This window comes from Leptidea sinapis, chromosome 13 (genome assembly GCF_905404315.1).
Source record: "Leptidea sinapis chromosome 13, ilLepSina1.1, whole genome shotgun sequence".
Taxonomy (NCBI): Eukaryota; Metazoa; Arthropoda; class Insecta; order Lepidoptera; family Pieridae; genus Leptidea; species Leptidea sinapis.
In genome coordinates, this window is record NC_066277.1 from 10801782 (window position 1) to 10820106 (window position 18325).

The window sequence follows — 18325 nt, forward strand, 5'->3', positions numbered from 1 at the left end:
TAACGTAAAGCTTAAATTTTGCATTTTCTTAACTTTACTATACCAGAGCACTTATACCAGTACACTTAAGTTATTTGAATTTGCTCACATAACTGTGGCAAATTCTATTCACAGGATTATAGTCGCCTGTAATATGTATAACATATTTTTAATCAAGATTTATTTAATAGGTACCTAATTCAAATTTTCCAGTTTTTAACCCTAAAGTATTTATGTACTTCTAATCCCCATATTTCCCTTTTTAATTTATGTAAAAAGCTTCAAATCATTTGTAATATCGATTAAAAAAGCTATTTTTTCAAAATGAACTATTTTTATTTATTTACTTTTTGGTATCTTTTCAGCAACACTCAATCTATTTCTATATAATACGCTTCATTCAAAATGTTTTTCCTCTGACTTTTTCCAACTTTTTTTTTACTTGAGTGGAGCATTCCTGTCGCGTTGACAAATAATGAACAGTCTTCAGGATCAAGTTCTGCTAAGTGAGGATACTGGCGGGCGTCGATTATGGGTTACGGGCATGGTTATCATGAGAATGTCTTATTGTTTATTATAGAAACCAAACATGTTTACCTGTGGTCGCGTGTAAGTAGACCACACTTCTCTGAGACTGATGGCTCGAATCCCCTTCCGTACTGCTTTCTCCAGAATTTGTGAGAGGAGTCCGGTGCCTTTGCCTGAAATAATTAGTTAAAAACTTACATAAAAAAACAATGCACGTTCTCACCAAATATATTGCTAAGTTTCAAGAATGAAGATTAACTCTTCATTTACGTAGAACTCTTTTATCGCGGACATTGTGAAAAATATTTGACATAAACTCATTATTGTATTATAATATACTAGCTGATGCTTGCGACTTCGTCCGCGTAGATAAACGGTTTTTAAAAATAATAAGAAAGTTTGGAATTGAAGATTATCTCATGTCCCATTCCAGTTCCGGTTCCCTTTTCGCTCTCGTCCCCAAGATATTAAATGAATCTTATTTCGAGAATGATTGCTACGGCAAACTAAACGACGTGAATTTCAGTTTTTCTCTAATCCCGCGGGAACCATGGATTTTTCAGGGATAAAATGTAGCCTATAGCCTTTCCGAAGCTCTATTGCTTTACAAACATACATTCACATTTATAACATTAGTAGGGATTACTCTTTGTCATTCATTATGGTATGGTAACAACCTTGTAACAACATCGTGTCTGCCTTCATCAATCATGGCTGCCTTTTAAAACACTGAAGAGAACAAAACATTTTGTTTTGGACTGTCATGTCCGTATTAACAATCAATTATTTTGTATGAAGTTGAGTATGCAATAAAGACATTGTATACGGTTGTGTTACAAAGTCATCGGTGTTTTACAAAGACTAAGACATGCTTGTACCTGTAGTAATGTAGATTACTTACTTTAGATCCCGGTTGGCGTCAGCTTTACCACTTCTCAGTTCTGAAGAACTCCCTCTGACATCTCTGACATCTCTGACCTCCATTATCTCCCTTCGCCTGTCTCCTTTACTGGGTGTGATAGTCTTCGTACTGCTGTGACTGCGAGATCTATCATAAGGACTAATTGGAGGTTTAGCTCCTATTCTTCTGCCAAACTGGCTTTCTACCTCAGAGTTACTTATCTCTGAAACGTTATGTGTATTATTCTTGTAATTTTTAGTGCGTGTTGGGTGTTTGGTTACGTTTCCTCTCAAATCTCTAGATTTCTGGCCATTCGAAAGTGAGTAACTCTTACTAGAGAGCTCACTGTGGTCTACCTCGTCTAGACCCGTGCTGGAATTGGAGACAGTTTTGCGGAGGGTTCCATGTGATCTGATTTGATGAAATTTTGTTTTGGTCGCCGTAGGTTTACTTGACATGGATTCTTGGTCTGTGTCGCCGAAGAAACGAAGGTTTTTAGCCGGCAACTGAAGTGGTGATTGGGACTTTTTGCTTGGATCTTTCCAAATCCGTCGGGACTGTTCTACTTGATTTATTGTATTTTCTTTTTCAACCTGGAAGTATAGAAAATAATCACTGAATGCCAGTTGAGTAATATAAAGTTTTGTAATAGTAGTTTAGCCTACGATTATGATACAATTAGAGTGCTGATTTGGTTAATACACGAGAGGCCGTATTTTTTTCTCCAACTATAGACCAAAGTTATAGGAGAGCCGAGACTATGATGATTCAGGCACACTTGTTTCATTTTAATACATTTGTATTGAATAACTTGATCAGCGAAACCATGTAATCTTTCCCCGTGCCATTCTTATACCGCTTATATTCTTAGTCGCAACATACCTTTAAACTTGTGTATTAATAAAATAAAATAAGCCTTTATTTGCTGTTGGTTTTTTAACACATATAATTATAAAAAAATTAAGCTAACATTTTAGAAAAAAAGTAACCAATGTTACAACTAATTTAAAAAAAAACTTTTAATAGGTATCGGCAAATGGTTTATCTGTTGTAACAGCTTGCCTTTCGACAAAGGTGTCCTTTAAAGATTTCCACTTTTAAACCGACTCCAAAAAGGAGGAGGTTATCAATTCGATCGGTATTTTTTTATATGTACACCGATTATTCTGAGATTTATGATCCGATTTACGTAATCCTTTTTTTAAATCGATGCAGAATAGATGCCATTTGGTCCAATAAATAAAAATTACATAGTTTGGCCCCGTAGTTTTCATTTTATGAACATTTTTTATGAAAATTTTTGTTTACTTCTATGATATAATTGTTTTTTGTGTACGGCTTTCTTAGGAGTTTTCATTCTGGTTGATTATTATAATTATTAACTGACACTAAAAAGTAAAAAATAAAAAAAACTACGTCTATAAAAACCGACTTCAAAAACTGAAAAGTATATCAAATAACTAATAATTGTATTTCGTAGTCGGTTTTTTTAAACGTAGTTTTTTTTCCATGTAGAGCCAGCCGCCTGTTATGTCATCTTCCCTTCATTTTCTTTGTCGTCCTTTTTTTCTTTTCCATTGTTAGTTTTGTCCATTTTTCTTTTGTTTCTCATAGAATAGTCTTGTCCTTTCCATTTAAGAGTTCTATGAACCGTTTTTACATTTTTAAACTCGCAAGCACTGTTAATGTCTGTAATAAACTTAAAGGCGAACTGCCTTTTTTTACTGAATCCAGCATAATAATCATAAAGATTATAGTCACGCTTAATGTGTAAGCGGATATAAAATTGATCTTCAATTAAAGCTCTCGGACATTTTTCATGTTATCTTTTATTCTAGTCTTAAATGAATATGAAGACAATAAAATTGGCAGGCGTTTGCGATTGCCTTTCTGGAATTGTGTAGTCAGGTCAACCCGAAAACACAGGAAGGAGTAGACGGGACGACGTAAGTCAATCGTACCTTGATATTGTCGCGTGGTCGGCGCCTCAGCTGGTCGACAGGATCACGGGATGCACGGTGTGCGCGGGGCGGGGAAGGTGATGGGCTGGGTGTTGCCAGGCGCCGTCTTTCTCGGTACCGGTCAGCCTGCAAGGTGGAATACAACACAAAACATAAAAGCGTTTATCTTCTGAAAATTATTTCGTTAGGAATTATTTTCGATGGCAATTAAAGCATTATCGCCGCTTCCGAAACAAAAATTACGCTCTGGAAGAAAAGAAACGGGCTGAAGAAAATATCCCAGTAATTTCTTGTGAAATTTTTTTTATTAAATTTATACAACGTTAGAGTAGTAGTAGTACGTTAGAGGTATTACTGTGCTACAACGAGCAGGCTGTGAGATCGCTTACACTTTATATATTATGTCGTTGAGTTTGCGATTTAATTATTTTTTATATTCATAAGGAGGAAATCTTTTCGAAAGGGTTGTAGATTTTGACTGTAAGTTTGAGTTAAAAGCTCAGCCATTTTTAATAAAAAGAGGAGTAAATATTTAAGTCATAGCGAAGAAAAAGGGACGTGCGCATATTGTGAGGGTTGACATGAGTCGCTGAACAAGAAGAGACCTCAAATGGAGGGACAGACTATACGGGGTCCTGCGGGCATCGCGAATAGTTTGCCACTCTCTCTGAGGGCTGACTAACCAAAAAAATTCAATAATGTTAAATTTATTTATTGAATTTAATGGTTATTATATATATTATTATAATAACTAAAAAATCATTTAAGCAAGCATTTCCAAAATCATATTTTATAGACGTTATTGAAGTTATTATGTAAAATATAATTTATATGACTTTCTGTTCAAGATGAGTTCATGTTCTTTCAAACTTTTATGATGAGATTATTCGTCGGAATGCGAATACATTACACAATTAAATTCAATAATAGAAAACTGAAGCCAACGAAAAGAAAAGTGTCACGTAAATATCTGGCAATGCAATACATGTCAATGTATAGATACTTATAACTACTTAGACAAGAAACAAGGTTAAAAACGTGTTAATTCTTGATAAAGCTCCTATAAAAATATATGCGATGGCTAAAAGAATATAAAATACAATAATAAAATATGTTTTCTACCTACTTACATACCTTTAATTTATAGTCCATATTAATTTAGTCTACGATGACTAATTATTCTATTAAAATTTTATGTCAATTAGAAACAGGAAATGGAAATAGTTAAGTTTTTCTGTTGGTCCTTGAATGTGCTTACGAATAAAATATAGCAATTACACGTTACGACCGTGAGAAATACATTTTATTTGAGGTTCTTGTTGTGTTTTGACGAACCTGAGAACATTCAATCTGCTCCTCGACAATCAAGATCTATCTGGGAAAACACGGACAAGTAAAAAATGAGGACTCCGTGTCACCTTACATAACAGTGAGGCACAAAAACAAGCCGGTATACGTGTAAATACATACCCCACGCATACACTTACACTAATACAAGCCGATCGGCCGCCATTATGAGATTTGCCATCTACTGTGACAGATCAGACAGATTATTTAAGGGAGAAAAAATTGTGTAACTGGTATACCCCGTAACCGCACACACACTAGCATAAAGGTGCTTCACTTGCTAATATCCCGGCGCGGACTCCTTCTTTTTTTACTAGTCCGTGCTGGGAAATCTCTTTTATGGAATAGAAAACATATTTGAAATCACTTATCGAACGTCAAAATCTACTATTGTTATGTTCTATAGGATATGCCTCAGACCTGAGTCAAACTGGCGCAACAAGCTCAGCCGGCCTCTCGTTAAAATAGTGTATGGACGGCGACTTCATTCCCAAGTTAACATTTTAAATGTCATTTTATCTATTATAAAGTAACCACACACCACTATCAACAATTGTTTTGAATTTTGCAAATCATCAAGAAAAGGCGCAAAAAAATAATGCTGGGAGAGTTACTTGCGCCCCTTTTTCTCTCTCAGAGCGCCATTTGTTTCCGAAGCGGTAGTAGTATCTAGTACATTAGAATTTCTTTTTTTTATGAAAATAATGGACGAGACGAGTTGGACGTTCACCTGATGGTAATAGATACGCCCTGCTCATTACAATGCAGCGCCGCTCAGGATTCTAGACAAACCCAAAAATTCTGAGCGGCACTACAACTGCGCTCGTCATCTTGGGACATAAGATGTCAAGTCTCATTTGCCCAGTAATTTCACTAGCTACGGCGCCCTTCAAACCGAAACACAGTAAACACTACTGCTTCACGGCAGAAATAGACACCGTTGTGGTACCGATAATCTAGCCGGAATCCTGTGCAAAGGTGGCTCCCACTAGTGAATGACATCAAAAAGAATTCTAAAGGAATCAATTTTGAGAAAATAAATGCCTTTTATGCCTCATGTATTTCGAAAAATTTCTAGGATCCTTTGGTAAAAAAATATTATACAGCCCAACAAATGATTTACCGACTAACTTGACTTAGCCGAATAGTAGGCATAACAATAACACTATAAGAACTGCACTATAATAGTACAGAATTTGTTACAGTGCTGATCTTATTCTAATGTGGTCGGAGAACAAAACGCCCACGCTCCCTTGCAACAACAGAGGAATCACACAGGAGGCTGTTTGTTTGAAGATACCAACACCAAGATAAACTCATTGTAGTGCGTGGCAGAAAGGTCCACAACCACAAGCCTTGTAAGCAGTTAGACGCTTAAGCGCAGACGAGCGTTACAATAGAAGCTCTTCAGATGAGGTAAGATGCGGCGCTGTGGCAGGACCCTTATTTAACTCAGTTGAAATAAATTCTTTGAAATGATATTTCTTTCAATTCGATTTGCGTTACTATGGAGCACGTTGTGGAGGAAGGGGGGGGGGTCTGTGCTCGACGCTCGCCACATAATATTCTTTACTTTGAGTTCATATTTATGTGCTGACACTGACGCCACAGCGTCCACACATTGAGTCAATATTTGGAGATCGGGTTCAATATCCTCAGGTTAATGTCGTTTGTGTCGTGGTGTGATGTCATCGCCCAGAATTGAATCTGCCCGTTCCGGCGCGTTGTAACGGCTCATTAATTTAGTGTCCGACACTCATATTATGTTTTTGTTCATGTAAATTAGATTCTTGTGTTCAACTTGTCTGGATGCCTCAGTTTTTGTAATCAATGGCAGATTTGAATATTTTTTATACTAGAGGCTCACGGGATGGGCAGTGGAGAGATAACCGACCATGGAGATCCGCAACAACTGGTGTCAACAGATGCGTTGCCGGCCTTGAAGTTGGGAGTTTGCTCTTTGGAGTCGATAATTGATTCCACAAAAGGGCTGTGCAATGCAATATTTTTTTACAAAACGCACCGTGTTATACGGCCGCTGTAATGAACCCGAACAGCTCCTCTGAGCACTCCCGGTAATAAATGAGAGAACCCACACTACTCACCACCAAAGAATCAAGCAAATCAATGGGAGGTGACTTCATCTTCGATGATTCGAGCCGTTCTTCATTGTATGCGGTCAAAAGGAAGAAGCTGGTACGGCAGGACCCGCCCATAGGTGAGAACAGTATTCCATGTGAGGCCGAATTTGTGCCTTATATAATTGATGAGTTTGGCCTTCTCTTCTAAGTGACCACGGAACTGAACGTCGCACGATATATCGACGCCAAGTATATATACAGTCTGTGGCAGTTACAGGAGTGATCTGAATCGGCAAAGGGAGAGTATTTAGCGGTGAACGCACAAACTTGTGTCTTCTTGGAGTTGAATTCGAATAAATTTTGCTGGCCCCATTCTCAGACTATGCATACCCTGTGCAGTCGTATAGCAACGAATACTGCTGATTTGCAGCATATCATTGATATGCAAAAGAAACAGTGTAGGGAATAGCACGCAGCCTTGCGGGACTCCAGCGTTTATGGGTTTTAAGTCGGAGCATGCACCATTGATAACAACCTTGATGCTCCGATAGGCTAAAAAGCATAACACAGCCACTCGGGAAACCCATAGGACGGAAATAGAAAAATCTTTATTAGCAATAATTTAAAGGCAGTTTCACTATAAACGCTTTATGCCGCACCCAATCGAAGGCAACAAAGATCGCATTAGAATCCCTCACGAAATATTAACCCAATGGTCTCAAATCATTGTCAGGAAGAGACAGCACTGGAGAAGGGCCTCCTTAGTGGTTATGTCAGAAGTGAAGGTGTGGGCTGTGGATCACCGCTTGCTTTGATTGACAATGACGTGGTGCATAAGTTGTGGATTTTGGGAAAACAGTTTAGAATGGTTGAATAAGGGTTGAATCATGAAACTGTACCGTCTCACTTAACATTGCTTCTTCTCTCACATATCATGTTCACGGACTGTTTTTTCAAGTTCAATTTTGGGAACAAAGATGTTCCCAAAATTAAACTTCAAAACATCGAGGTTATGAAGGATTGCAGAGAGAGGAGGCAGAGTAGGAGAGACACTACATCGTTACGGTTATCGGTATATATTATATATATCGTTATCGGTACGTTGCTCATATCAGAAGTTTTCCGAGAATTTTAAAACAGCTCACGTAGATTATAACCCTAAGCGGGATTACTGTGAAATTAACAAAATAATGTCGAGAAAAAGACAGAGATATTATGTTTTGAACAAACAGTTCTGGTAACATTAATTAAAAATTTTTATTTTTAAAAACATGCAATTTGGTAACGGAATGTCTTATCAAGTAAGTTATATTGAAGATTTTATAGACACAAAATAAATTATTTGATTTAATTGTGGTAATTTGGAAAGGCGCGGGTGGTATGCTGCTCTGACTGTACGTGAGTTGGAGCAGCATGGTGGTATTCAGCCCTTCATCACCGAACTTCAATTTAGAGCATTTTCATTGACTGAGGCCACAGCGACCAAGAGCAATTCACTGCTTGTATTGGTTTGTAGGGAGTTAATTAAAAATTCGCACAATCCTCACCCAATTATTATGCACGGCGTGGACGTGCGAGCGTGGCGTGACGCGTCACGTTTAGTTACTCACGAGTTGATATCGTTAACATCGATACTCGATACAACCTTAGAATTACAACGAGCCCGCTGACCAGCACCATTCTATGTGTTTCTTATTGAGGTACAATGACAGCCCGTGGTCACATTTTTTTAGTAATTTTCGGATCAAATTATCCCTGGACTCCTGGTCCATGGAGCATTAACCTTCCGTAATTGGCAAGAGCCCCCGCGCCGCGGTATGCTATAGATCGGCGCGCGCAGCGGCCTGCCAATGCGTATTATTTTACGTGTATTAAAAGATTGCTTATAATTAGGATGATATAAGAGAATGTATAAGAGAAGTATTGAAACAAGCTACAAGACAATAAAAAATTAACTACCTTACAAACAAAATGAGGGTCAGAAATTGGTCAGGGTGTAGTGTGCCGTACGGCGCTTTCGATATTGGTGTATATGGAAAATCTAGTGCCAAAGGGCACTTCCCGATTTTTTAAGGGCAAAGATATGCTGTTGTTGTCTCAGAAATATTTTGTTTATATCATAGGTAACGAGGCGCTGGACCCGCTCTCGTCCCATTGTACACGGCTGGTGCACGACGTATTGAACCGACGGATATATACCAGGAACGTGACTGTAGAGTGTAGACTACTCCCCGCTGCCGCACGTATGGCGCAGTGTGCTGCTGCAGCTAGGTGAATGTTTGAGCGAGGGCAGAAAAGAGAGATGGAGTTACCAGAGCCGGTGAGTCGAGCGGGCCGCCGCGAGCCGCCCTCCAGCCACCGGGCGCGTCCTCCCTCTCAGACGGGCGGCGCCCCCGCCCCCGCTCGTTCAGCCCGCGCTCCGCTCCGCTCAGGTCCAGTCTGTCCACAGACTTCTGATGTGGAATTTCAAATCTGCAGTATAAGTGACATTTATAGAGATCCCTCAGAAACGCTCGTCAACTTATAACTGTTGGTGAGTGTGTGACATATTGTATGTTTATTTATATTTTAATTTAGTTTGGGTGTAATAGAATTACAAAACAGCAAACAAGATAGCAGAATTTTTTTTCTAGTAATTTGTGAATCATCTATAATTCCTCCGAGCCTCGAATCGAAGCAAAGTTACACAAACAGGAAAATAATTAGTAAGAACACATTTATAAGTTACTCGAGTGCAGTCTTCTGATAATAATATACTTTAGTAAGTGATTCAATATTATATAGTTTCATCACGGACACTTCACTCACCTGTCCTCATACTCCGACTCTCTGTCTCCCTCGTCTCTCCTGTCCACTGGCGGCAGCGGGCTCTCTCCATCGCATCTGCTGGTATTCCTGTATCTGTTCAGATCTTCTCTAGAGCGTCTGTGCTTTCTTTCCTCCGGATCGTCTCCACTCCTGACTTCAATATCACTTGGTTCTGGATCTGTATACCTGATCATTATCTATGCGTTATTCAATGGTAGCATTAAAATGAAAATGAGAAACTCTTTACTAGAATACGATTTCTACAATTCTGATATTGACATATCACTACTTAACCTCTTTTTCCCCTAGGTCGTATAATACATATAATATCTATTAATATAATGCAGTAGCAGTAGATAATATTGGAATTGTCATCTAGGTAAAATTAGGTTACAGAAACTGACGCCTGTGTTCCAGTACCTAGAGTTAAGCACGTTAGCTTTGGATCGTTAATTCTAGAAGTAAATACCTATACTTGACTTCGTCAACCGCGTTATGATTAAATTTTTTTTATTGACAGTTTGACGTAATCTCCGACCTAGCTAAAAAATATCAGCAACTGTAGTTTGGATTTCGGTGAAAGGCAGTTGCTTCGTTGGCTTGTGAAATTAAGATGAGTTACCCTTAATGATATTTACTACTTAGGTATGTTTAGGTATTGAACTAATCGCTTACTTTAGATTATTTTTTAATCTAGTAATAAAATTTTATATGAATCAAGACTATTTTGACGTCACCGTGTGGCTCTAAAATCTCACTTCTCTCTCAGGATCACTTCAATGTTTTTTTATTGAAAATCTTCTAAATATTTAGTATCCATGGGGGTATAATTAATGTTGTAACTGTTTTGACCCACACGTGTTGTACACGACGTGCAATCACCGTGTCGTCATCATCAGCAGTATGCTACGCCTCGGATGCGGGCGTCCGGGCACACAATCAGTCAAATGTTAGGCATATTTTTGTTGGTACACCCACCTCCTGTAATCGGAGTCATGACGAGCAAGATGTTCAGGGCTCTTGAGCACCCGAGTGCGGTTCTTTTCTTGGACTGCTTCCTTCTCTTTCTCTTTTTTGCTCTTCTTTGAAGAGTCGCGGGAGAAGAGTTGTTTCACCTGAAAACAATTTAGAAAACAATGTGCAACAGCATTTAATAACAATTAATGGAGTGTGGATATGTAGTCCTCCTAGTCTAAATAAATCTGTTAAGCTGACTGTAAGAGGTGAGCTCTGACCAAAGATAAGTATTAACTAAAGTAATCGTCTCACTCGCACTCCTATTTCGACAATAACAACAACAATAATATGATTTAATTTACCGTATTATTTAATTACGACCGGACCTGACTGTCCTTAAAATTTGGAGAAGATATTTTGATGATGTTTTTGCCATAGTTGCATAGTTGCGGAACGAGGCAGAAATGTATAAGGACACCTTAATGCTGTACATTAATATATATCGAATATCATCCAAAAGGATGTCAAACTAGAGTGTCGCTCTAACGGCACGATCAGCAATGTTGTTTACAGAAATCCCACTCTCACTGATAAATACCTTCACGGTACCTCGCATCATCATACCGTATATTCTAGCGTCAGTGGCTAGATCGTTATCAAAACGTGCATATGATATTTGTGATGGTGATCACTTGACGGAGGAACTAAAGCACGATAATAGAGTACTTCATCAAAACGATAGTAAATAATAACAATGCTAATTTACCTTCTCTAGTCCAGAAAGTTTCTTCGCTTTAGGCGGTTTTGCACTGACTTTATCATCGTGTTTACTTTGACTCTTTTGGTAACTCTCTAACTGTGGGTGCGAACGCTCTTCTGGGTCTCTGCGTCCAAATTCTTTCGTATGCGCTTTATGATCTTTAAACTTGGCCATGTATTCTCCGTTAGCATAAATTTGTTCGTCAGCATAGCTATCTTCAGCGTATTGCTTTTCGTTCGCTAAAAACAGAGACGTATTTTGGACATCATCATCACTTTCATGTCTGTATCTTGATTTGTTTAGTTCGCCACTAGAGTTGAGTCTGAAATCATTTTCAATTCCCGAATCTACTAACCGACTGTCGAAATCATTTCTTCGAGGTGAAATCTGTTCTCGATAATAATCTCTGCTGTCACCTGAGTCGTAACGACGAACGCTATTATATCCTCTGTAGTCTTTTTCTGTCCCCTTCATTCGCCGCAAAGAGTTATGGTAGCTTTCATGCTTTGGATTATATCTCAGATTAGCATACTCTTCTTCTCGTTCTTGAGCTATTTCTGGGTTGGAAGAATAATGGCCTTTTCGTTTACCAAATACATCATCTTTAACCTTATATTTTTGACCAGAATGTAACAATTCATGACTAGAATTAAAATGTTTTCTCACTTTATATTTTTTCTCCTTATATTCGTCTGGTGAAACAGGTTTACCAGGATTTGATTCTAGGCTTGGGGGTTCATATTCGGGCTCTGGTGGAAATATTTTTCTTACTTTATCGAACCTCGATGTCCTTTCTAAGCTGTCCAGAAACTCACGACGATCGATTTCTCCCTTAGGTAATTGCTGAAAGAGACTATTTTCCGTGTGTTTTATATTGTGATTATCGGCACCATGATATTTGTATCCATCTATAAGGGTGCTCTCATAGCCATCTCTTTCTAAAGTATTGCGGTAGTACTTAACAGTGTCGTTGACATATTTTTCTGTTTGTTTCATGCGTTTTTCAGCTTCATAAATAGGATCGTTTTCTGTAATTAATCGAGATAATGGTTCAATATTATTAACGACTTGCTCTCGAGCGTACCTTCGAGCATTCAAACGAGATTCTAACAGTTGACGTCTGTGACTTAATTCATTAAAATCTAAATCTAGTTTCGATTCCGGTTCTAATGTCTTTTTCTTTGTATCCATACCATCCGCGCGCCCTCGATATGTATTAATAGGGTCTTTTATATCACTATCTACTTGATCATTAGCATATGTAGGTTCAAATTCATCAAAACTCGTCATGTTATATTCTCTAAGCTTTGGTCGTATTGGTGACTCATTAACATTATAATGTACAGTATCATCATTATTTTTGTAGTCGTACTGAAGCACACGTTTTCCTAAATATTTATGTCTCTCTTCATAGCCAAGACCTTCATCCTCATCTGAGAAGTTTCCTAAATTATCGCGAATAGAAGAATATTGCTTATAATTTGTTTGTTTAATGTTATTTCGAATATCATCGTGATCCTTCATCACCTGAGCATAGACAACCCCCTTAGCTGTCATTTTATTACTAGGTGATGGTGCTTTTTCTGGACTATTTGTTCGAACAAACAAATTAGGATCGAGGCTAGTACTCGGTTTAGTGTATGAAAAGGGTTGATTAATGTTAGAACCGTTAGTAGATGACAATAAATGAGGTCTCGGTGGAGATGACCGTTGATCTTCTTTGAGAATTTTTACTAATTGATCAACTGTTTGACCTCTTGTTAAAGGTGGTTTTTCTGGTGGCTGCTGGCTACTATGTACCATATCCTTGCCACCATAAACGTTCTCTTCTATTTTTCGGATGCTGTCTTTTATTTTTGTTTGAACATCGTCATTTTTATGTGAATCAATTTTATCAACAAGTACAGTTTTCTTCACTTTTACTTTTTGTTTCGGTGTTTCAGATATTGGAGGTGAATTTTCTTTTGCTGCATCAGCTGACTTTGCTCGTTTAATTCTCGTTTGAGGCTTGGGATCTTGATTATCGGAAGTAGTAAATCGAGGTGGCTTCTCAATCGGATTCACTCTTTTCAAATCTTTAGATTTTTGTTCTGGATTTGACTTCCAACTTTCTTTATCAGATAACTGCTGATGTTGTAGAACATCAAACGGTGATGTTTTCTTGAAATAATCTTCTCTTGGAGAGCTCTCAATAATGGGGGATAATTGTATCTTTTTATTCCTGAGAGATTTGAGAAACTCCTCTGTTTCGCTGCCGGATCTTTTACGAATAGGCTTAGATTTGTTAAGGTTCGTGTTTGATTTCAGGTCAGTTACGTCACTTTTACTTCGTTTTACTACAGCGACGGGTTTTGTGGTTACAACGACGGGCGCATCCGGACTCCTCGTTCTTTGTTGACGTCGAAATAAGGTCGAGAGTGATGTTCGTTCTTTTCGTTTCCTCGATGTTACATCGCTCGTTGACCTTCCTAGTGGTGTTTTTGTGGACTCTTCTGGTGATATAGCGTCATCACTATTTCTTCTGCCTGTTTTATCTTCTCTCAACTTTCGCCTATGTGGTAAGGAGAAGAACTTCTCTGGAGGATTATCGGCTGTGCAAGTGACACTCTGTGCTTGAGCTATGACCTTATTAGCCTCCTCAATCAACTCTCTTTCTGACAAATGTGTAAATGGTTCCTTCCTCAATGATGATTGATGTTCTGACGACAGTCCTCGTTCTCGAGCTTTACCTTTAGGAAAGAAATTAAATTAATAAAACGTTGAATAGTTTGATATTCTCATTAGTTAGTTAATAGGTATAGGTATAAACAATAATTAGCAGAGTGACGATTAATAAGATGTAATTATAGTTAATTCTTTAAGCTTCGCACTTATGAAGAGATTTAATATATTAACAACTTAGCTGTTTCGACACAAACGTAAAAAATCAATCAAGTTTAACCTCAGTGCCTTCTGGTAAGCGAATGTATTATTATGATAATAGCTCTAAAGGTTTAAATTTCTTAGTGATACTAACACAATGTGATTGATTTATTTCCAATGACGTTCAATACATATGGATATATCATTCGCAGTCTGATAATGGAACAGCAAAAGTGTGCTTAAAGACAATGTAAGCACACTTTTCTCCTTAGTCGCGTGTCACCTGTGTGTCAATCAACAAGCATAAGTGTGCTATAAAAAGTGCTTAAATAATTCAGTAACGAAGTAAAAAAAGATAGTGTGACTTATCATCGGTAAGGTTATTTTATGTATATAAGATTGATATGCAAAAAGCGTAAGTCATTTAATTAAAACGAATATTTTTTCATTAAATATGGTACAATTATTGACAAGACCCGCTTGTCAGAATGGGACAGATGAAAGGACACAGTCAGAAATGAAAACAATAGAGTCGCTAATTTTTTAACCAACTCCAAACGACGGACGGAGGACCAAGGACGAGGTTCTCAATTCGTAGGTATGTTTTTTTTGTTTGTTACCTCAGAACTTTCTACTGAGTGAACCGATTTTGATCATTCTTCTTTTATTTGAATTTTTTTAATTGGAAGCTGGTGCTTCCCGTGTGGTCCTATTACAATTTGGTCCAGATCTGACGATAGCAACCATGAGAAAACTATAAAAGTCTTAAATTTGCTTTAAGTATGTGCGCAACAAATTTACGAATAATTCAATATCGCGCCAACCAATTTCGATAATTCATTTGTTTATTGGAAAGGTTATACTTCAAAGGTAGTTTGGTGATAGTTTGTTTAGGTTCTGCTTATGGGATCCATAAGAAAGTAACGGAACTGTTCAATTCTTAGGATCAACGATACTAGGTCGAATCTTTTTTATGCTATCCGGATATTTGAGTCACCTTCGTAACGTCGTTATGGTCAAGTAATAATTGTCTTAGTAAAATATGATGATCAATGGAACTCCTTAACGACTTACATAAGGGTCTGTGGCAAAAATAGCAATAATCGTGACTAGAATTCGATTTATTAATTACATTGTATAAAAATACGCAATTATTTTTATACTTTTTAGTACATATTATATCTATTGTTTTGGAGTAGTGTTTTTGAAGTCGGTTGTTGTTTTGTTAAAAATTTTTTCAAGGCCTAGTGAACAACGATTAGAAATATTGAATTTTGTGTATCAACAGCTTACGAGAACGTGAACAATTACATACTAGTGCTATTTACACGTTATCACGGAAGTATCGTTATCTAGTGATAATTGATACTTATTTACGAAAGAATGAAAAAGGAATTGGCGCCAGTTGGTAGCAAGAGAGAGATGGGAAGAACTTACAAACCAAATAAGCATATTTATATTTCACCACTAAATTTAAGGTTTTTGGATTTAACCACATTTAAAATGTAGCAAGAGCTGTCATACAAATAAATATTGATGTCCGCTTACACTACATATATCTCAAAGATATCCTAGAAAAGATATCTAAGTGTAAAAGACAAATTTTATTCAATTCAAGGAACTTAACGTTGAAATAACCAGTTTAACTAATTATTTTATATAAATAAAAATATTATATTTGAGTATTAGTTTCTCTTATTAAAGGTTACCTTAACTTATCAAATCCAAATCCCTTTAGAACGTTAACGTTACAAACTTTCCCCTTTATAATATAAAAGTGATGTTTAAAAACGTAAAAAGCCTTCGACTGAACAGATCTTGACCGGAAAATAGGGACAAATTGACAAACGAAAAACTTATATCAACCCTCTTTCTCGTCTGGGCTTTAAAAAAATACCTAACTGCAACTCCACTGATGTCACTGTTCTAATCGGGTTCTAAATACAAAATACGCAGCTGAAACTGAAATGTTTACATTGATTGACCAATAATATTTTAAAAAACTGGAGTAAAAGCAGAAATGTATAGACATAGCAGTCGAAGGTTATTATGGTGTCATTTGTGGCATGTGCCCATATTTCAGCTTTAATTTTGTATCAGGTGTATTGTCTATATGAATAGAACGTCATTGTTTATTTCAGTTATTTTTATAGCAGCATGTTACATGGAATTTTGCCTTAGTGGAAGGCAGCTGATATCCTAACAATATTTGTCTTGCAAAAAAGAGCTATTAGGGCCGTCTATGATCTGAACTCTAGAGATTTCCTTAGAATTAAATTCAAAGAAATAGGTATTCTCTCAACAGCTTGCCATTTCATTTATAATAATACTTGGATGGTTGATTATAAAAGGAATGAATACATTCAAAATAAAGATATACATGCTATCAACACAAGAAATTAGAATGTTCCAATAACGGGACCATATCTCAGTGTAGGTACATACAGTACAAAACTTTCTTATGGGGTAAGGAACTTCATTCCAAAACTCCTTATTTAAACTCGGTTAGAAAAATAGCCTTACAACCCTATTGCTTAAATGGAGTGTACACACATGTGGGTAAGTATTTTATCAACAAGGGTCCTACTTTTAAGGGTACTTTTCATACTGATACATATGTCTACTGTGGTATTGAGTTGTGTCAATCTCATTATATTAATTATGATCAACCCCGCGACTTCTGAAATTTATAATTTTAACGAAGGTGCAGATTAGGCCCATTTAGAGAAATTTGAAAGATTAGATATCATTTTCCATTGCATGTAAATGATTAATTTGTATTCAATTTAAATTTCTTTGATTTTTATTTATCACTAGCTGACCCGACAGACGTTGTTCTGTATATAATAAATAATATAATGTTTTTAAATGAATTTGTCAATAATATATTATAACATCAGAAATTACTTTGTAAAATATGCACCCTGCTGTTCTAATGAAATTATTTCACAGCAGAACTGTCAAACCGTGCGTCAATAAATTCTCTCATAGAAATTATGTATGGACACATCAAATTTAGAAGCATTTTCCTATTTATTCACCTTTTAAACCTTCTCTGGACATCCACAAATAATTCAAGACCAAAATTAGCCAAATCGGTCCAGCCGTTCTCAAGTTTTAGAGACTAACGAACAGCAATTCATTTTTATATATATAGATTGTCGTATATATGTCACAGGTATATTGTCAAAGCCGTGATATTATAATGTCACTAGTGATATTAAAATTAACCGGTAGATTGTCAATCGACTTCATTTCTTACAATTTAACAGCCTGGTTTTAGTGTCACTGTAATGTCACGGCTACACTATATAGTGATATTATAATAACTAGAGGTGTATTAATTAAGTTAGCGATGTAAGACGTCGAGCGTTCTGATAGATCACATTGAAGCGTGTTTGCAATATTCCGGCTGAAAATTTAAATATTGTTGAAATTGTAGTGTACAAGGGATTCAGTTGTGTTTGTTGGTTGTGTGGGTTGTGGGCCAAACTAATTCTTATCTAAGCAAATCGGCGTTTGTTAACTTGTAAGTCCCAAAAACAAATTAAGACTGATAATCACAAGCATGCGTAGCACGAGAGCGTAGCGTGCCGCGGCAGCGGCCGGCGAGTCCCAGACACCATGTTTACTATTTCGTCCCAAAAACAAATTTACAATGTTAATCAAAGTACCCGAAATCATAATACCCGAAAAACATGCACGTGAGTCTAAATCAGGCCTTTAGCAAAGTTAAATCCGGAAATAAATATTATTTTACTTAATTTAATTACTTTTTACCAATTTCAATTATTTACATATCAATTTACTGTCATTGTGTATATATAATAAATTTGTATGACTTGTCATTAATTATTATTTGTACGCTACAGCGTGCGGGCAAGGAATGGAGAAATTATACTGTGATTTGTAACATCTTATGTAAACTCATGACTACATATAAACATCTTATCTTAAAAATCGCTTTTATCACCTAATTGTGGTTAAGGACTTTTTTCTAATTTTTTTGAACACTTTTAGTGAATTTTATTGTTGATAATTATTAATTAAATTCATGAAAATGTTCAAGGTATCAAAAAAAGATGGGGATCCTATGGCTTGTAACTATTTTTAAAAACTTCCCAGAACATTGGCCAATAAA

General features: G+C 36.7%; 1 protein-coding gene across 1 annotated transcript in view; it reads right to left on the reverse strand.

The window, feature by feature from the left end:
• Positions 1–3312: 3312 nt before the first annotated feature.
• LOC126967494 (uncharacterized) overlaps positions 3313–18325 on the reverse strand; it is a 48238-nt gene continuing 33225 nt past the window's right edge. Inside the window, exons 4-8 of the mRNA XM_050811982.1 lie at positions 11329–14051; positions 10584–10720; positions 9606–9791; positions 9110–9269; positions 3313–3495 (exon numbers count right to left, since the gene is read on the reverse strand). Of these exons, the coding sequence (XP_050667939.1) occupies positions 3313–3495; positions 9110–9269; positions 9606–9791; positions 10584–10720; positions 11329–14051 (3389 nt within the window). The remainder of the gene's footprint in view (positions 3496–9109; positions 9270–9605; positions 9792–10583; positions 10721–11328; positions 14052–18325) is intronic.